Source organism: Aegilops tauschii, chromosome 7 (assembly GCF_002575655.3).
Source record: "Aegilops tauschii subsp. strangulata cultivar AL8/78 chromosome 7, Aet v6.0, whole genome shotgun sequence".
NCBI lineage: Eukaryota > Viridiplantae > Streptophyta > Magnoliopsida > Poales > Poaceae > Aegilops > Aegilops tauschii.
The window spans coordinates 648,044,621-648,066,853 of record NC_053041.3 but is presented as its reverse complement, the minus strand read 5'-3'; the positions used below and the strand labels follow the sequence as shown (position 1 = coordinate 648,066,853).

Below are 22,233 nucleotides of genomic sequence, written 5' to 3'. Positions count from 1 at the left end.
ACCTACATATGCAAACTAAGTGTTATTTTTGACCTCAAATTGCATATAAATCAAATACTAGCACATATATTTCCTCCCAAATTACTAAACTCATAAATTAATCAGTATACAAAGCATTGCAAGAGCTAATCTAGCAATGAAAGATGAAAGGACAAAGTTGCTAACCTTTGTGATCATTTGAATGGATGGGGGCCTTCAAATCTTGACAAATTTTGGGCAAAATGTGTGATGAGCTCGAGAGGAAGAGGGGAAGAACAGAGAGGAGAGGGGAAAGGGGAAGAACAGAGCGAGCTCGGGTGGACGAAGGGTTTATGTAGGACGACCTTTAGCACCGGTTCGTGCCACGAACCGGTACTGAAGGTGCTGGAGGGGCCCCGGACTGACAACATCCTGCCACCACTCACTTTAGTACCGGTCCGTGGCATGAACCGGTGCTAAAGGTCGGCCACGAACCGGTACTAATGAAAGCGGCCGGCTAGCCGTTGGAACCGGCACTAATGCATACATTAGTGCCGGCTCAAAAGCAAACCGGCACTAATGTGCTTGACATTTGACCCTTTTTCTACTAGTGCCTCCTCTTAACTCCTAGAACACCAATGTCTCAGATCCTAATCATTTCTTTCCTTTTTGCAGGTTCTTCCGCATAGAAAACTACTGTAATCAATGCCATTACAAGGTAATGTGAACGAATCTGATTTGCCTTTTCTGATGAATTTCGTGAGTCCAAATGCAAGGACTTACTACAATGTGCTCTGTTTTTTAATTCCGAAACTGATGATATCTTGTGCATGCAGTGTTACTGATTTACGTAGGTCAAAGTGCTACCAAGTGTTGTGAGATACGTCATTGGTTAACTTTAGAAACAAAATGAGTGATTTTTTTCTATTATTGGTGTAGCTGCATAGATGATGCATATAATAAGCAGCACTGTGCCATATTGACAAATCTTATGAACATCCTGTTTAACCTTATATTTGGTTACAAGTTCATACTGAACTGGGTGATAAATGCATAGTTAGTATTCGCATATTTGGTTTTCTTGTTTTGTGTACACTAAAATGATATATGTACTCCCTCCGCAAACAAATATAAGAGCGTTTAGACCACTACTTTACTTAAGGACAAGTGAATTAAACTTTTAGTTTGCTTTAGTTATTTCACAGTGCAGATTAGTATTATTCTACCACATGAAAATATATGCACAGCTATTATTTTGATGTTCTTGTGACAATCACAAAACCTCAATTGTTATGCTTCGGAAATGTGAACATTGTAATGCTTATTTGTAATGATGATGATCTAATTCTGCATGATGATCATGAAAAAGCAAAAACTGACATTGTACTCTTTTATTATTAGCATGTCCTCTGTTTAAATGGAGAAATCAAAACCATAAATTCTTAACACATATTTCCCTAAAAAAAGATGAAATCTTGAATTTTCTTTTATGAAGAGATTTCGTCACAATTGACTTCCCTGTCTTATTGTATCAATATCATCAATCTAACCACAGTTCCTGATTTTCTATTGTCAGAATATATATATATAGGGAAAATCCATCCTACCATCCAGGGGTAGTTACCCCACATGTCTTATACACTACCATATGGTATTCTATATACTACTTTATCATTATAAATATGTTCATATATTATATATAAGATAATCCAAAGTGGGTAACATGAAAAAATTGCAAGTTGGCCCATGATTTTTATTATATTTGTGAAATACATATATATTTGTACGTAAAATGAGGCATACTGAAAATACGATGCATACTACCTAAAAAGTACTATATATATTATCTAAACATTCTTATATACTACATACTACGCGTACATACTCTCCAATTTGATAGATACTACATACAACATACAAATCTCGAGTGATGGTAACTACCACTGGTGGTAGATAAAATTTGTCATATATATATATATATATATATATATATATATATATATATATATATATATATATATATATATATATATATATCACTTTTTGTCTAGTTGATAACTTGCTACTTGCTTTCTTACAGCTCACAGTCGATTTGTGTATGAAAGTGTGAACGGGCATAAACATGAAAGGAGTAGGAATCAGAAACTTCATGTGTGCATTGAGATGAACTGATTTTTAGACGCGTCAATAATTTATAAAATTGAGATTAACGTTTTAAAGTTATATCCAAATGCTCAGGGAACTATGATACATCAGTTACTTGCATGCCCAACAACGGATCTCATATTTTTGTTGCGTGGTAATGCAAGACATATTGTATGTTACAACATGGCAATGGCTCAGGACGGATCCGCCTTCTTGGCTCGGGGGGCGTCACGTGCAACGCACGCCTCCTGCCCCTTCATGGCAGTGGCACATTGCCATGAACATGGGGGGAGGAATCATGGCAGAGATTGGCAGGGAACTCCTCCTTGGCGGTCCATGGGGTAGTACAGTGTGAAGGAGAGAGGGTGCCATGACAAAGGTGAGGTGGACGTCATCCGATTTTAAAAGAAGAGGGCTCGAACGAGAAATGTCATGCGATGGCGAAAACCGAGAGGGAGGGGAGGGTTCGCCGGGAAAAGGGAAGGGTGCAGCGAGAAATGTCCTGCTATGGCGAAAATCGAGAGGGAGTGGAGGGTTCAACGAAAAAAGGGAAGGATGCATCGTGTGGTGGGCTTTTTCTATTGGGCATGCGTGTTGGAGATAACACGGCGGATCGTCCAGACAACGCTCCCCCCCCCCCCTCTTCCCATGATTTGGAATTTGGGAGAGCCCGGATCGTCCAGATGGTTGAAGAGATCGTTGGGCCCACTTTTGATGTCTGAACACGCCCGGGCGTACGAGCATACACGATCTTAATCACTTGTTTTATATGCATTGTAGCCCGTAGGAACGCATGAGCGTTCTACTAGTATTTTGTAAAGTGGTGATTTTTACAAATCGTGACACAAAAGTAGTGGTTATGTGCATTTAACTCGGGGTATGTCATTTTCTTTTCCAATCAAAGCCTTTCACGTTAGCTCTCATCTAAGATATCTAAAAGGATTTACATAGATATAGCGTTACCCAGAAGTAAAAGGTGAAAATAATCGAAAGCTATTTTGAACTAAAGCAATCCAAATTATTAGAAAAAAACTTACACTTAGATTTTTTGTAAGACTGGTACGTAAAGAAATATAAAAGCGTTTACCGTATTATTTTACTTTATATATTATTATTTTTTACAGAGGAAGTACGTACGAATAGCATTACTGAGCACTGAGCATCGCACACTCACTGTCCACGAGAAGCAGCCTCGCTGGGGCAGCATCACAGGCGCAGGCGCAGCAAGTGCTCTGCCACCAGATCGTCGACGTACTCGTCCTGCTTCGCTCTGTCCCAGAGAACCGCCTGGAGCTCCCCGGCGTTGCGCGCGAACGCCTTCCCTTCCTCGCCCTCCGCCATCACCCGCCGCACCGTCGCGGCCACGTCGTCCCTGCCGAACGAGCCGTCGCCCTCTTCCCTGGGCACCTCCAGGCCGACGCCCCTCGCCGCCATGCCGCGCGCCGTCACGCCCTGGTCCAGGAACAGCGGCAGCATCACCAGCGGGTGGCCGAACAGGAAGCTCTCCGTGAGCGAGCTCAGCCCGGCGTGCGTCAGGAACGCGCCCACCGCGCCGCGCGCCAGGACGCGCACCTGCGGCACCCACCCGGCGCGCACCACGCCGCGCCCGCCCACGGCCACGCGCTCCTCGAACCCGTCCGGGAGCAGGGCGGCGCTCGGCCCCCGCAGCGCCCAGAGGAACCGCGCGCCCGCGAGCTCCAGCCCGAGCGCGAGCTCGCGGACGTGGTGGCGGGTCAGCTGCGCCTCTCTCCCGAACGCGACGTAGATCACGGACCTCGCCGGCTGCTCGTCCAGCCAGCGCATGAGGCTCTCGCCAAGGTTTTTGGTTACCGGTCGAAATTTCAAGATTTCCCATGGTTACCGTGTATTTCCGTACCCCTCGGTAAATCGCCATAGCGAGCAAAAAATACTAGTTTTTTGAAAATTTTGAATTTAAACACTCGATTTACAGTAAAGTACGTAGGATCTAATTAATACCATGAGAGTTGGTTCTGGCATGTTGGTAGCAACCTAGTTCCTGTTTTGAGAGGTCTCTGGTTCGAATATTCGTTCATTCACTTATTTGAATTCAAAATTCAACTATAAAATTCGCTCGAAATATTCTCGGTATTTCTCGGTAACCGTGGTAACCACATTTATCCGTCCCCCTCGGTAAAATTGCCTCATTCGGTAACCAAAACCTTGGCTCTCGCTCTCGTCGTCGACTGTTTCTTGGGCGGCGAGCGCGGCGTCGTATGGGGCGAGGAGGCCGCAGAGGGCGACGGGCTTGCCGAAGAGGTCGGCGAGGAAGGGGCCGCAGAGCGGGCCGTCGACCTCGCGGCTGCCGCGCAGGATCACGAGCGGGCAGCGCTGCTCCGTCTGCCAGAGCCGGCAGGCGTCGGACGGGCCGGACGCGTTGGCGGGGAACGTCTGTGTAATCTCTGCCCAAGGTAGGAGATGAACTCACGCATAGGAGGTAGAAGAGACACTCACGAACTTGGCACCACGCACACTTGTGCCTTTTCTGTATTTCTTCTCACACTGAATGAACTGGATTACACGGGATTAAATAGAGCAGCCAACACACGCACTAGCTAGCATGCAAACGCACCGGTCAAGCCACTAATCTCTCCACTAACGGCTTGACCCACTAATCTCTCCACTAACTGCTCACACGTACAGACTTTGAGTCACTCCCAAGTTTTTGCAGATGGATAAGCCCCCACTTGATGCATGCCGCAACTGTCTGCGCCCGCTTCTTTCTCCATCTCTGGTCTGCTACACAACTCGGCCGGCTGGAAGACTGACACATGCAGCTAACTAATCACAACCCATTTAGCTTTGCATTGTGCACGTGAACACAACTCTACATGCACACACTGCCGCAGCTTCAACTACATGGATGAACTGGAAATAAACATGACGCACACACACCTAAACAACAATGGTTAACACCAACAGTCTGGACTAGCATGTCCTTGGCCTCGTGGAGACGGTGGGCGATGGTGGTCGGGAACGGGATCCACCGCGGCTGCGCCATCAGGTCCTCTGCTGTCGTCCGCGGGTGCGCCTCGTTCGCCGCCGTGGGGCCGATGAAGGCCACGAACGGCGGGCAGATGTATAACAAGGCGCACGGTACCTGCAAGCCAGCATGGAGCATGGTGATGGGATGGGAGCCATGCACGTACGCCATGGAAAAGCTATGCATGTACCTTGTGCTGCTCAGCGATGGGTGGGAGCCAGTAGTGTGCGAAGTCGACGAAGATCCAGTCGGGCCTCTTGCCGAACTCCGTCGCGCCGTCCCCGCCGGCGCAAGCCTCGTGAAGAAAGCGGGCAAAAGGGGCGGCGAGGGCGTCGAACGCCACCTTGAGGAGGTCCACCTTCTCTGGCGGGACGTCGGGCGTGGACTCGGCGCCGTCCGGCAGGCCGTCGACGCTCGGCAGGGGCAGGGGGAGGAGGCGGATGCGGGGGTTGACGGGCCTCGGCCTGGCGACGTTCCTCGGCGTGGAGACGAAGGTGACGGCGTGCCCGCGCCTGGCGAGCTGCTCGGAGAGCTCGAGGAAGGGGGTGAAATGGCCGAACGCTAGCCATGGGAACACCACGACGTGGAGAGGTGGAGGCGCTGCGCCGGTGGCCTCGGTGCTGGCTTCTGCCATGGCGTCCCGGCGGAGACAGCCGTGGAGAGGTGGAAATGCTCTTATATTTCTTTACGGCGGAGGGAGGGAGACGACCGCGCCACAATTATATTGCGAACTTGAACGAAGTGCTTGTACTTCCTATCTTCAGTATCAAAACCATCGTGATGTGTGCTTTTGTTGTTGGAAATATATGTCCTAGTCGACGGTCCTAGTCCTACTTTCTAGATCTTCCACTACCAATAATGTGGTGTGGTACATTTGTTCCACCTAGTTGATGTACTCATCCTATATCCTATATATACCTAAAAAATTCATCATCACTATCTTATTTAACTCAACATACAAGCATGCCATATCATCATACAATTACGCATGGGATAAAGCCCACCTCAACATGCAACTATGCATGGAAAAGACCCACCACCACATGCAATCATGCATGAGTTTTTTTCCATTCTATTATTGTACTTATATTCAATAAATATTTTATAACTATACATGATCAATTATAATAAGTCGAAGACGCGCCGTCGTCAACGCCCCTCCATCATCGGTGCCAGGCAAAAGTTGTTGTAGTAGATAGCTATGAGTGGACGTGCTAAGACCTCACCGGACCAGCGCACCAGAAAAACAACAACCTTTGCCGATGAAGAGAAGCATAGATAGGAAGGATCCAACCTATACACACGAACACAGACGGACGAAGACTAGATCCACTGAAGACTGACACCGACCGAATCACATGAGATCCGCTGGAGACACATCCACTCGCCCTTCGACGATGCTGGATGCGCCAGACAGGGGCTAGGTGGGGTGGACCTTATTCCATCTCCAGGAAGCCGCCTCCGTCCTCGCCTTCGTGAACAGGATATATACCCTAATCGACCAAAAAACACCTAAAACGGAGCAGGAGCCCTCTCACCACCAAGGCCTAGGGTCCATCGTGCCTCCATGGCCCAAAGGCCATAGGAGATGTGGCAGCCAGATGACATCGCCGACAGGAGGAAGGAAGCCCTTGTCGCTTAGGAGTTGCCTTTCTTGGGAAGGATAAAAACTTTGCGGGCCTACCTGTACTATAGTACTCCTTCATAGTTTGACCACTTGATATAGTATATTCTTAGCTCTATGTCAAACTGTCATTTGGGAGCTTTGTTATGAATTTCCACTTGAAGAAACAAAGCAGCGTTGTTTCTTATTTTTCGTAATTTACATGTTGTTTCAAGAGGTATTGTGCAAAGTCAGACGTGAAAATTGCATTTTTTTAAATAATTTTCCTCATATTTCCCCTCTGCCAATCACTGGCAGTACACACACGCACGCACGCACGCGCGCGCGCGCGCGCGCGCGCGCACACACACACACACACGCTTCCTTTGGAGGGCTAGACCCAACCTTCTCTTCGATTGTAATCGTAGAAGGATGATACCGGAAATAAGGAACAATCTCCCTAATCATTGTGATGCTGGATTTCACTAGATACTTTCCATTTCCGCACTGAGCCCTTCCCTAGTAAGATAAGATAGAGTACGGGTGATCTTGAAGATTCCCAAAGTCTATACAGTAGACATGTCATCATATTTAGGTGTAGTTATCCACTATTCACGGATAATGTACATTTTCATCACCTGTCATCATGCTTGCGTAGTCTACCTTGGGTATGTGGGATATTTGAAAATTGGATGGTTGTGCAAATGTCGTGGCGTAGTTTGATCACTGACAATTGATTTATGGGGTTGCGATTTCTTATTGATTTATGGTGTTCTGATTTCTTATTTCAGTACCCAATGGATGTTATCTTAGAACATTTAATTAGTCGATAACTTGAATTGTCAAAAACTTGTGAGTATCATGTTTCTGCCTAACTTCTCCTGTAGACGAGATTTGGCTTGTCCTCGCTTTGCATCATGGCATGTGTTGTTGGGGCGGTTGCTATAGTCCAACTACCTCAAGGCCAATATTTTTGTGCTGGAATCTCACCATGAGTGGTGCTTTCACAATAGGCTCTGCTAGAAGCAATCACGCGCTTTGTCATGCCATTTTTCGACATTGTTGATCATTTTACTTTCAATATGTAGTTTGTCTATATGTTTAATTTTATGTTTTGGACCGAATATTGTTTTGTGTGCCTATAGTAGTATCGTTAATTCCTCTTGTATAAGAAAATAGTCCTGGGTGAACAAACATAATCGATCACATGATCATGGTAGACAAAAATTGACAACAAAAGCACATCAATGAGAAATATTAAACCTCTGGTTATATAATTATATACGATATTTTCATGGAAGTAAAGGTGAGAAACTCATTTACACAAGATCAATGTAATAAAAGTTGCATTAACACAATCTACTTAAGTATACTATAGGATAACAATATAAGCCCATGGAGAAACCAGGTCATCTTTGAATTAATATAGAATCATTGATCACTTCTACAAGCACGATTTACGAGTAACTCTATTTTGGTACAATATGAAAATGTTTGGAATACACATGTCCATGCATGCATATTGGGTCAACAAAAAAGTTATCTGGTGCATTTGCATCCCATATTATCCCAAGGAGCTTGCATTCCACCTGAAGCATACTTTCATATCAGTTCACTTAATTTTTACCTCACATGGTTCAAACTTATTTGGAAGAACTCATTTCTAAATATTCTTTCCCCGTGGCATGGCAACAATGTTTGATCACATTATTATACCTTCATAGGAGAGGGGAGGGGCAATTTTTTAGGCAAAGCTTACCCTAAATTTTCTATAAATACACCAAGGTGTTTTTAAGGCATCGTTACTATGTTATGATTAACGGTCAAAGCACATTCCTTCCAGTTATTTAAAACTTTGCAGAACTATGCAAATCATATGAATACATCCAATAAATATGTTATAATTTAGTTTCTTCTGTTAGTTTAGTGGCTGGTACTGACCATTGGAATTTGGAAGCTATGACTAGCATAAGATCGATGGAATTGCATATCATATAGCTACACAAATCAGGACTAAGCAATGGAGATAATACTTACCTTATGAAATGGAACTGTCATCCAAGAGTTTGTGTAAGCCATTTTCTGATTGGGTAAGCAACAATAATCTAATTCTTTGACTTTTTTGAAACCATAACACAATTTCAATTCCGAAGGATAAGTTCAAATAATGTATACGTGCAACTTTCTAAAACCAACATACACATCTGACTCTAATCCGACTGCATCAAGATAAAGTGACCTAAAAATGTTTAAGTCTATCCAAAGTAAGAGGTAAAGCATCAAAAACAAGATATGTGGAACATGCCGGGTAAAAAATTACGCATGGTCTTTTATAATGGATTTTCTGTTTTGCGAAACAGACACAGTTTCACTTAGTCAAGTGGACATGCCAAAATGGTACAATGTAAGGTGCTAACTTATGGTAGCACAACCCCACACATTCGGAACATAATAGCCACAGTTGGCTATCCACCAGTGCTACAATAAAAATCGAAGTAAAAACTTCTAGAGAATGTAACTGAGACAATGGGATACTGTTATACCATCATATTCCCTAATTTACTTCATATAAGAGGAAAATCATATTGAAACAAGCACACAGAATAAAAATGTGCAGACATGTAGGGGTAAAGCAAGTGCAGAAAGAACTATAGCAAGAGACACATTACCTAACAATAATTACATTTGGAGCTTTTTATTATGATGCACATTGGCAAATCACTATGGAATCAATACACACAACATATTTAAATGCATCAATGAATATCCACATGTTATCATCTCTGATTGTAACTTAAATATATGTTTTCAAACAACTACCGGTAATGCTTATGAGCTTGTTTTGAAATATTTAGTTTGCACGCTGGACTACAATGAACCGTCCAATTTCTAGTACAAACTAATAGAGGCCAAATGAGCCACACAACTTAAAGGAAAACATGTTTTGCACTAGAAAAGGTTTAAACTATGAGACCACCAATTGACCAAAGGATGGTTCCAGTAAACTTGCATCTAGGGAGTTGAAGAGCTTCTAGCAACTTCAAGTTACTAATCTCTTCTAGTATGTTTATGTACATGTTTTCTAACACGCTTACAAACTGATGTCATCACCATCTTTCAAAGTAGTGTAGCAAACTTGTCAAAAGAAATGGGAAACTCTTTAATCTATCAACTGACTAAATACCACAAAAAAATTGTCAATTGCCTCGACAACCTAGAAGGTGAGCATGGCGCAGTCTGTACTAAGATGACGTGGTTATAGGGTTTTAATCCTCCATAGAGCAGTGGCTTGGACAGAGATGTGGTGGCCATCCACTTTCAGCAGGTTGCTTGTTGCTGGCCTTGAGTTAGTTCCTAGGGTGGCTTTCTAGGGGATGACTGAAGCTGGACCAAAACAAGGATTTCATGGGCATGGGAGGCGGATGCCTATCTATGCACGACAGTTGGTGCTACCCTACCAAGCTACTCGACCAGTGTCATCCTCCTTCCTGATCGAGGATGAGCATCAGCGCGACGGTGGCCACCAAGAGGTTAACGGGGCGCACGAGAGGGAGCTGTCAGCGCAGTTGGGGAAAGAGAGGAGAGAGCAACCTCAATTTTTCCTCTCGGGGCGATTTTCCACCTATCCACCAGGCTCGTGAATTTCCCTCGCACGAGCGACACACAGCGCAAGGTTTGACCAGTTTACATCCCCCCCCCCCCCCCCCCCCCCCCCAAGCCCACGACCTCGCACTGACTAGCGGGAAGGAAATCCAAAGCTCCTCAGAGGCTTCTATTCCCATGGAGCTTAGAGATTTTATGGATGTAACGTGCTCATTCAGATATACTGTGGACAACAACAATAAAAATATGAAATTCGAAGGCGCCGCTAATGATTAAAATGTTTTTTGGTACCTTCGCAAGGGTTATTCCGACTAATAATAACCTCGTGTACTGCAACTGATTTGGAATTAACAAAAAATTACTTATGTTACCATGACTGGACCATGAGACGTCTTTTTTTAATACAAGTTTGTGTGCGCTGCTACATGTTCGGTGTTCAACTTGTACCACCATGCAGTGTCGCGAATATATTTGGTCATTAGCTCAATGATCTGACCACAAGTATAGCACGTTATTAAAGGAGGAGGTGTGATACTTAATTTGATCGCTTTGACTATGTAAAAATAATAGATTTTTAAAGTAAAAAAAAATTCCACCCAGACCTGCATGCTCCGGCCTCACCGTGAAAGGCCAAACCGGTTCTTGTCTGAAAGATCCTGCTAATGATCGTCGGTTGCTTGGTCGTCTTCCGTAGCCGATAACAGAATATAATACTCATCATGTTTTCTGCAGGCAAGGCACCGTGTGGCTCGCAACAATAATTTATTGAAGAAGAGAAGGAGGAGGAACTGACAAACTTTGGAATTTTTTTCTAGAGGGGCAAACTATGGTTTGGTACGCTGTTGTTACCAGCTCTTGAAATCATATATACTGGCAATATTTGTAGATTGCTGATGACGCTTGCCGCGGGATGATGTTGTTCCCATCTTGCCTTTATTCGTGCGCAGAACAGAGGAACAACCACCATAGTTTATTTTATACTAGCACACATGCAGTGGCAGAACTATAAAAAAAGTTGGGCGAGCTGGAGAGCACAATATTTTTCAAATTCTAAAGCATGTATACTAATTCAATAGATATGGTCACTACACCTTCTGTTCATATTGATTACAAGATGAGCAGATGCATATATACTACCCGAGACCAAAATAAGCCATAACATTTGATCATATATGCTACTCCAAACCAAAATAAGCCATACCATTTGACCATCAGGCCTTTCCGTTCCTTCACGCATTTGAAATATTCAATGATATCTTCATAGTTGTACTTCTCCAGAATGTCACCATCTATGTTAACTAACAAGTTATTGGCAAGAAAGTCATCCTCCATTGTATTGTGCAACCTTGTTTAATGATCTTCATACTAGAAAATGCACGCTCAGCACTCGCCGTAGAGACGAGAAGGGTAATGAGCAAACAGAGTAATATTTCAATCAAACTGAAGACAACATGTCTTCCTGACTCCACAAGGCATCGACAAAGATCAATCAAGTTTGATATATTTTTCATATATTCATCCTTGGAAGCATCCAAAACAAAATGTTTTAGTTGTAGTTGTAATCCATAGATATCTTGTTGGGGTATGTCTGATGGGTAGTACTTTTTCACCATGTCACACATATCACTAGCTTTAAATCCTCTAATTTTTTTTCTAGGAATCAAGGTGGCACTAGTGGTTAGAAGATCCACGACCTTCTCATTGAACCTATGATTTAGTTCAAATAGTTGAGTTTCAAGTGTTGCATAGAATATTTCGACTCGGAAGTAATGCTCCTTGGTCAGCTGATTGGGTTGATGACGGGCACGACCACCATACATGATGTAAGCTTCCTCAAAGTCTAGAATGACAATGGAATAGTTTGTACAGAAATCAACAACCGTGACAACAAATTCTTGGTAGCCATCATCTGATCTTAGCTGTTGGAGACACTCTTGCAAGCGATGGACATAACAATGGACATAATAAGCATATGGGCATTCTTGGAGGAGCTTGAAGTCCATTCAAGTCGCCTCTCATGTTACTAGTGCCGTCATAACCTTGTCCTCGAGGTTCCGAATGTCAAAACCATGGTTGGTTAAAGCAAAAGTCAATTTTTCTTTAAGTGTCAAAGACCTTGTGTTTCTACATGTATCAAGTCAAAGAACCGCTCTTGCAGAATACCACCTTTACCAGCAAATCTGACAACAAGAGCCATTTGCTCTCTCTTTGCTACATCACATGTTTCATCCACTAATATAGAGAACTTAGAATACCCAATTTCCTCGTGGATATGATTAATGATTTTACATGCAAATATACTGATCTCCTGATTATCTGGTGATGTGTATTTAGAACCATATGGAGCATTCCCCAACACACATTTGGCAATATCAGGATTGAATTCAGCAAGAAGCTCCACTATTTCAAGAAAGTTGCCTTTATTCTTTCACTGAGGTCTTTCACCATGTCCTCTAAAAGCACAAGATTGCAGTGCGAGCTTTCTACTTTCTCCTTATCCTTGACCGCCATAATAGTTTCTATGTGGCATGATTGCTTCAGTAAGGCTTGGCCATCCGTGAATGCATTATTGTGTGGTGAGCATTGTCCAGAACCCATGTGGGTTATGAATACACAATGTTTTCCAGAGTTAACTCTCTTCCAACTGTCAAATCCATCTACTGTGAAGACACGAGAACCACCTCGTCTATTCTCATTTTTACTAGAGAAAAAGCAAGACAAACAATATGCACGATGTTTGTCCTCCGAGTACTCTAGCCATTTTCTGCAAATTGCCAAACCATTTGTACTGGAAGCAGTGTTGGTGCCCTTTTTCACCTGAAGGTTTATAGATCTGTAACTCAGGTTGCATAGGACATGACATCAAATATGCTCTCCTCACACTATCTCTTTGTTTCAGGTGGATATAGCCAAATTTGCGGGTGTAATCCTGGGTCTCGCTGCAAGTACTCAATATCTTGAAATGTTAGAGGTTCATTTGCATGGAGACCTTCATCTTGGCTCTCTGGGTGTGGCTGTTCAATTTCAAGCATTGGCAAAGGTTGATCTGCTATTGGTGAAGGATCTTCCTCCACTCCAATCATGTCATCATCTCTTTTTCTTTTGAAAACCAAATCAATTTTCCGCTGACTGGCCTTGCTCATGGCTGCCTACACCTCAAACTTGTAATCAATAAACACAATTGAATGAATTATTTATGCTGCAGCAAGACCAATTGCTCAATTGTGTAAACAAAACTTACCAGAAGTACCAAATAGTGCTACTAAATTAGAAATCATCTACTGTGGAGTGTTGACACTAGACAGTAAACTACAATGATCTTCAGTGAATTTTTTAGCCTATTGGGTATTTGGGGGATGATTCAATTTCGTTGAACAATGACCTAAGTGGATTTAGGGGAATAAAATTGGCAACGAAACGATTCAGATAGATTCAAAGAAAGAGGCACCTAGCCACTGAGATAGATTCAGAGAAAGATGCACCTAGCAAGGTCGCTGCCTCGCCGTCATCGCCGGATGACCAACTCACCGTTGCCTGGCCTGTGGGTGCGCCCGCTCGTGGTCTTCTCTCGGTTGGACATCTGTACGTGGGGTGAAGGGAGACGCAGATGTGTGCTGATGGTCGACGGCTACACTATGAGGCAGCGGTCGTTGGCTGTGGCTCCGTGACTGGCTGGCTAGCTGCTCTGCTCTGTTAGATGGACCCGTGCTACATCCATGCGAGCTATGAGGCCGCGAGGCGCCCAACTGTATCGGTGTAGGCTGCATTACTGGTGTCTTGTGGGCTGGCCAGCTGGGTATGATGCCATATTTTTTTTTCTCTAGCCATGGGCGGGCCACGGCCCGCTCAGCCTTGTGGAAGCTCTGCCAATGCACACATGCATGTGCGTTGAAACGAGAGAAAAATGAAGGGATGAAAAACAAATAATCAGTTGAGAGTAAGGTTCTTCGGATGCTGGTCGGAATAAGTAACTATACTAAAGCGGAAGCATTTCCTTTTTTTACTTTTTTTAAATTTCTACTGTTCAATTACGGGGCATCAGTGAACAGTGGTGTTAAACAACAATCGCGTATGAACAGTACCCCGTGGAAAAAATAAGTCCTTGATTGATTACTGTTCTTTTTTATATCATGACATCACTGAATAGTGCACCAACAATTACCCGAACAAAAACCAGAACAATATGCGAATAAACCCATAACTACTAACCAAAACAATAGCCCAAATAAACCAAAACAGCAAACCCGAATAACCCGGAACAGTAAAACCAATGCAACAAAACAACACCTCAATAAACCATAAACATTAGCTCACCCGAATCATAAACCGAAACAGTAACTGAAATGTAAACCAGAGCAATACACCCAAATAAACCAGAACAACAAAAACAGCAAATCAACACTATGCATTCATGTGAACATTACTCCAGAAGAAATACCAAAAACAATATATCTGAGAATCCTTCTCCCTCGGTGCATTCACCTACACAAGGAGAAAAACATATGTTGTTGTTGTTGTCATGTACCTCGCCTTCTCCTTCCCGGTGGCCAACCAGATCGAGGCTCCATCCACAATGCGGTCGCTGAAGCCTGATACGTCCATTTTGCATCATGCTTTTATACCGATATTTATCGCATTATGGGCTCTTATTACACATTATGTCACAATACTTATGCCTTTTTCTCTCTTATTTTACAAGGTTTACATGAAGAGGCAGAATGCCGGCAGCTGGAATTCTGGGCTGGAAAAGGAGCGAATATTAGAGACCTATTCTGCACAACTCCAAAAGTCCTGAAACTTCACGGAGGCACTTTTTGGAATTAATAAAAAATACTGGCGAAAGAATCAACCAGAGGGGGCCCACACCCTGGCCACGAGGGTGGGGGTGCGCCCTACCACCCTGGGCGCCCCTTGCCTCATGGGCCACCTGGCAGGCCTCCGGTGCCCATCTTTTGCTATATGAAGTCTTTCGCCCTGGAAAAAATCAGAAGGAAGCTTCCGGGACGAAGCGCCGCCGTCTCGAGGCGGAACCAATCTAGGGCTCCGGCGGAGCTGTTCTGCCGGGGAAACATCCCTCCGGGAGGGGGAAATCGTCACCATCGTCATCACCATCGATCCTCTCATCGGGAAGGGGTCAATCTCCATCAACATCTTCATCATCACCATCTCCTCTCAAACCCTAGTTCATCTCTTGTATCCGATCTTTGTCTCAAAACCTTAGATTGGTACCTGTGGGTTGCTAGTAGTGTTGATTACTCCTTGTAGTTGATGCTAGTTGGTTTACTCGGTGGATGATTATATGTTCAGATCCTTTATGCATATTAATACCCCTCTGATTATGAATATGAATATGATTTGTGAGTAGTTACGTTTGTTCCTGAGGACATGGGAGAAGTCTTGCTACAAGTAGTCATGTGAATTTGATATTCGTTCGATATTTTGATGAGATGTATGTTGGCTTTCCTCTAGTGGTGTCATGTGAACCTCGACTACATGACACTTCACCATTGTTTGGGCCTAGAGGAAGGCATTGGGAAGTAATAAGTAGATGATGGGTTGCTAGAGTGACAGAAGCTTAAACCCTAATTTATGCGTTGCTTCGTAAGGGGCTGATTTGGATCCATATGTTTCATGCTATGGTTAGGTTTACCTTAATTCTTCTTTCGTAGTTGCGGATGCTTGCGAGAGTAGTTAATCATAAGTGGGATGCTTGTCCAAGGAAGGGTAGTATTGATACGTCCATTTTGCATCATGCTTTTATACCGATATTTATTGCATTATGGGCTGTTATTACACATTATGTCACAATACTTATGCCTATTCTCTCTTATTTTACAAGGTTTACATAAGGAGGGAGAATGCTGGCAGCTGGAATTCTGGGCTGGAAAAGGAGCAAATATTAGAGACCTATTCTGCACAACTCCAAAAGTCCTGAAACTCCACAAAAGTTATTTTTGGAAATAATAAAAAATATTGAGCGGAAGAAATACATCAGGGGGGCCTCCACCTGGCCACGAGGGTGGGGGGCGCGCCCTACCCCCCTGGGAGCACCCCCTACCTCGTGGGCCCCCTATTGGCCCTCTGGTGCCCATCTTCTGCTATATGAAGTCTTTCGTTCGAAGAAAAATCATAAGCTAGCTTTCGGGACGAGACTCCGCCGCCATGAGGCGGAACCTTGGCGGAACCAATCTAGGGCTCCGGCAGAGCTGTTCTGCCGGGGGCACTTCCCTCCGGAAGGGGGAAATCATCGCCATCGTCATCACCAACACTCCTCTCATCGGGAGAGGGCAATCTCCATCAACATCTTCACCAGCACCATCTCCTCTCAAACCCTAGTTCATCTCTTGTATCCAATTCTTGTCTACAAGTCTGGAATTGGTACCAGTAGGTTGCTAGTAGTGTTGATTACTCCTTGTAGTTGATGCTAGTTGGTTTATTTGGTGGAAGATTATATGTTCAGATCCTATATGCATATTAATACCCCTCTGATTATGAACATGAATATGCTTTGTGAGTAGTTACGTTTGTTCCAGAGGACATGGGAGAAGTCTTGCTATTATTAGTCATGTGAATTTGGTATTCGTTCGATATTTTGATGAGATGTATGTTGTCTCTCCTCTAGTGGTGTTATGTGAATGTCGACTACATAACACTTCACCATTATTTGGGCCTAGAGGAAGGCATTGGGAAGTAATAAGTAGATGATGGGTTGCTAGAGTGACAGAAGCTTAAACCCTAGTTTATGCGTTTCTTCGTAAGGGGCTGATTTGGATCCATATGTTTCATGCTATGGTTAGGTTTACCTTAATACTTTTGTTGTAGTTGCGGATGCTTGCAATAGAGGTTAATCATAAGTGGGATGCTTGTCTAAGTAAGGGCAGCACCCAAGCACCGGTCCACCCACATATCAAATTATCAAAGTACCGAACGCGAATCATATGAACGTGATGAAAACAAGCTTGACGATAATTCCCATGTGTTCTCGGGAGCGCTTTTATCTATATAAGAATTTGTCCAGGCTTGTCCTTTGCTACAAAAAGGATTGGGCCACCTTGCTGCACTTTATTTACTTTTGTTACGTGTTGCTCGTTACAAATTATCCTATGACAAAACTATCTGTTACCTATTATTTCAGTGCCTGCAGAGAATACCTTGCTGAAAACCGCTTATCATTTCCTTCTACTCCTCGTTGGGTTCGACACTCTTACTTATCGAAAGGACTACGATAGATCCCCTATACTTGTGGGTCATCAAGACTCTTTTCTGGCGCCGTTGCCGGGGAGTGAAGCGCCTTTGGTAGGTGGAATTTGGTAAGGAAAAAATTTATATAGTGTGCTGAAATTTACTGTCACTTGTTACTATGGAAAGTAATCCTCCGAGGGGCTTGTTCGGGGTATCTTCACCCAGACCAGTAGAGCAAAGAGTTTTTCCTCAACCTACTGAACCTACTGAAGATGAAAATGTCAACTTTGAAATTCCTTCGGGTATGTTAGAAAAACTGCTAGCTAATCCTTTTGCAGGAGACGGAACAAAGCATCCTGATGAGCACCTAATCTATGTGGATGAAGTTTGTGGATTATTTAAGCTTGCCGGTATACCCGGTGATGTTATTAAGAAGAAGGTCTTCCCTTTATCTTTGAAGGAAGATGCATTGACATGGTATAGGCTATGTGATGATACGGGATCATGGAACTACAAACGATTGAAATTGGAATTTCATCAGAAATTTTATCCTATGCATCTTGTTCATCGTGATCGCAATTATATATATAATTTTTGGCCTTGCGAAGGAGAAAGCATCGCTCAAGCTTGGGGGAGGCTTAAATCAATGTTATATTCATGCCCCAATCATGAGCTCTCAAGAGAAATGATTATTCAAAAATTTTATGCTCGGCTTTCTGATAACAATCGCACCATGCTCGATACTTCTTCGGCTGGCTCTTTTATGACGAAGACTATTGAATTCAAATGGAACTTATTGGATAGAATTAAATGCAACTCTTAAGATTGGGATCTCGACGAAGGTAAGGAGTCAGGTATGACATCTAAGTTTGATTGTGTTAAATCTTTTATGGATACCGATGTTTTCCGTAAGTTTAGCACTAAATCCGGACTTGACCCTGAGATAGTAGCTTCTTTCTGTGAATCTTTTGCTGCTTATGTTGATCTCCCTAAGGAGAAGTGCTTTAAATATCATCCTCCCATAGAAGTAAAAGTAGCTGCACCTATTAAAGTTGAAGAAACGACTGTCACTTATAATGATCCTATTGTTCCTACTTCTTATGTTGAGACACCACCTTTCCCTGTTAGGATAAAGGATCATGCTAAAGCTTCAACTGTGGTCCGTAAAAGCAATATTAGAACTTATACACCTCCTGAGCAAATTAAAGTTGAACCTAATGTTGCTATTGTTAAAGATCTCTTGTCTGATAATATTGATGGGCATGTTATTCATTTCCATGATGAAACTGCTAGAATTGCCAAACCTTGTGCTAAAGATAAACATAGACCTGTGGTAGGCATGCCTGTTATTTCTGTTAAAATAGGAGATCATTGTTACCATGGCTTATGTGATATGGGTGCTAGTGCTAGTGCAATACCTATTGACTTATACAAAGAAATTAAGCATGATATTGCACCTACTGAGTTGGAAGATATTGATGTCACAATTAAACTTGCCAATAGAGATACTATTTCACCAATGGGAATTGTTAGAGATGTTGAAGTCTTTTGTGGGAAAACTAAATATCATGCTGATTTTCTTGTTCTTGGCTCCCCACAAGATAGCTTTTGTCCCATAATATTTGGTAGACCCTTCTTGAACACCGTCAATGCTAGGATAGACTGCGAAAAGGATGTTGTTACTATTGGTTTGGGTGATATGTCTCATGAGTTTAATTTCTCTAAATTTAGTAGACAACACCGTGAAGAGGAATTACCTAGTAAGGATGAAATTATTGGTCTTGCTTCTATTGCCGTGCCTCCTAGTGATCCTTTAGAACAATATTTTTTAGACCATGAAAATGATATGTTTATGAATGAAAGAAGGGAAATAGATGAAGTATTCTTTAAACAGGAACCTATCCTGAAACACAATTTGCCTGTTTGAGCTAAAACCGTTACCTGATACTCTTAAATATGCTTATCTTGATGAGAAAAAGATATATCCCGTTATTATTAGTGCTAACCTTTCAAAGCATGAAGAAGGGAGATTATTGAAAACTCTGAAGAAGCACTGTGCTGCTATTGGATATACTCTTGATGATCTTAAGGGCATTAGTCCCACTCTATGTCAACATAAAATAAATTTGGAGGAAGATGCCAAACCAGTTCGTGATCATCAACGACGGCTGAATCCTAAGATGAAGGAAGTGGTAAGAAAAGAAATACTAAAGCTCCTTGAGGCAGGTATAATTTATCCCGTTGCTGATAGTCAGTGGGTAAGTCCTGTCCATTGTGTCCCTAAGAAGGGAGGTATTACCGTCGTTCCTAATGATAAAGATGAGTTGATCCCGCAAAGAATTATTGCAGGTTATAGGATGATAATTGATTTCCGCAAATTAAATAAGGCTACTAAAAAAGATCATTACCCCTTACCTTTTATCGATCAAATACTAGAAAGATTATCCAAACATACACATTTTTGCTTTCTAGATGGTTATTCTGGTTTCTCTCAAATACCTGTGTCAGCCAATGATCAATCAAAGACTACTTTTACTTGCCCTTTTGGTACTTTTGCTTATAGAAGTATGCCTTTCGGTTTATGTAATGCACCTGCTACCTTTCAAAGATGTATGATGGCTATATTCTCTGACTTTTGTGAAAAGATTTGTGAGGTTTTCATGGATGACTTCTCCGTTTATGGATCCTCTTTTGATGATTGCTTAAGCAACCTTGACCGAGTTTTGCAGAGATGTGAAGAAACTAATCTTGTCTTGAATTGGGAGAAGTGACACTTTATGGTTAATGAAGGTATTGTCTTGGGGCATAAAGTTTATGAAAGAGGTATTGAAGTTGATAAAGCCAAGGTTGATGCTATTGAAAAGATGCCATGTCCCAAGGACATCAAAGGTATAAGAAGTTTCCTTGGTCACGCCGGTTTTTATAGGAGGTTCATTAAGGACTTCTCAAAAATTTCTCGGCCTCTGACTAATTTATTACAAAAAGATATACCATTTGTCTTTGATGATGATTGTGTAGAAGCATTTGAAATACTTAAGAAAGCATTGATTTCTGCACCTATTGTTCAGCCACCTGATTGTAATTTACCTTTTGAAATTATGTGTGATGCTAGTGATTATGCTGTAGGTGCTGTTCTAGGGCAAAGAGTTGATAAGAAATTAAATGTTATCCAATATGCTAGCAAAACCCTAGACAATGCTCAAGGAAATTATGCTACTACTGAAAGAGAATTCTTAGCAGTCATATTTGCATGTGATAAGTTCAGGCCTTATATTGTTGATTCTAAAGTAACTATTCACACGGATCATGCTGCTATTAAATATCTTATGGAAAAGAAAGATGCTAAATCTAGACTTATTAGATGGGTTCTCTTGCTACAAGAATTTGATTTGCATATTATTGATAGAAAGGGAGCTGAGAACCCCGTTGCAGACAACTTGTCTAGGTTAGAATGTTCTTGATGACCCACTACCTATTGATGATAGGTTCCCTGATGAACAATTAAATGTCATAATTGCTTCTCGTACTACTCCATGGTATGCTGATTATGCTAATTACATCGTTGCTAAATTCATACCACCTAGTTTCACATACCAGCAAAAGATTATTTTTTCTTCTATGATTTGAGACATTACTTTTGGGATGACCCACTTCTTTATAAAGAAGGAGTAGATGGTATTATTAGACGTTGTGTACCTGAGCATGAACATGAACAGATCCTACGCAAGTGTCACTCCGAAGCTTATGGAGGACACCACGCTGGAGATAGAACTGCACATAAGGTATAGCAATCCGGTTTTTAGTGGCCTGCTCTCTTCAAGGATGCCCGTAAGTTTGTCTTATCTTGTGATGAATGTCAAAGAATTGGTAATATTAGTAGACGTCAAGAAATGCCTATGAATTATTCACTTGTGATTGAACCATTTGATGTTTGGGGTTTTGATTATATGGGACCTTTTCCTGCCTCTAATGGTTACACACATATTTTAGTTGCTGTTGATTACGTTACTAAGTGGGTAGAAGCTATTCCAACTAGTAGTGCTGATCATAACACCTCTATTAAGATGCTTAAGGAAGTTATTTTTCCGAGGTTTGGAGTCCCTAGATATTTAATGACTGATGGTGGTTCACATTTTATTCATGGTGCTTTTCATAAAATGCTTGCTAAGTATGATGTTAATCATAGAATTGCATCTCCTTATCACCCACAGTCTAGTGGTCAAGTAGAATTGAGTAATAGAGAGCTCAAATTAATTTTGCAAAAGACTGTTAATAGATCTAGAAAGAATTGGTCCAAGAAACTTGATGATGCATTATGGGCATATAGAACTGCATATAAAAATCCTATGGGTATGTCACCGTATAAAATGGTTTATGGAAAATCATGTCACTTACCTCTCGAACTAGAACATAAGGCTTATTGGGCTATTAAAGAGCTCAATTATGATTTCAAACTTGCCGGTGAGAAGAGGTTATTTGACATTAGCTCACTTGATGAATGGAGAACCCAAGCCTATGAAAATGCCAAGTTGTTTAAAGAAAAAGTTAAAAGATGGCATGACAAAAGAATACAAAAGCGTGAGTTTAATGTAGGTGATTATGTATTGCTATACAACTCTCGTTTAAGATTTTTTGCAGGAAAAGTTCTCTCTAAATGGGAAGGCCCTTACGTTATCGAGGAGGTCTATCGTTCCGGTGCCATGAAAATCAACAACTTCGAAGGCACAAATCCGAAGGTGGT

General features: G+C 42.3%; 1 protein-coding gene across 1 annotated transcript; it reads right to left on the bottom strand.

Moving 5' to 3' along the window:
• Positions 1-2,810: 2,810 nt before the first annotated feature.
• Positions 2,811-5,916, bottom strand: LOC109779281 (UDP-glycosyltransferase 91B1). Its single transcript, XM_073504687.1, has 4 exons — positions 5,295-5,916; positions 5,051-5,221; positions 4,225-4,512; positions 2,811-3,912 (listed from the first exon to the last, which is right to left on the bottom strand). The coding sequence occupies exons 1-4, from the start codon at positions 5,736-5,738 to the stop codon at positions 3,310-3,312; spliced, it is 1,506 nt and encodes a 501-aa protein (XP_073360788.1). The 5' UTR covers positions 5,739-5,916; the 3' UTR covers positions 2,811-3,309.
• Positions 5,917-22,233: the final 16,317 nt, after the last annotated feature.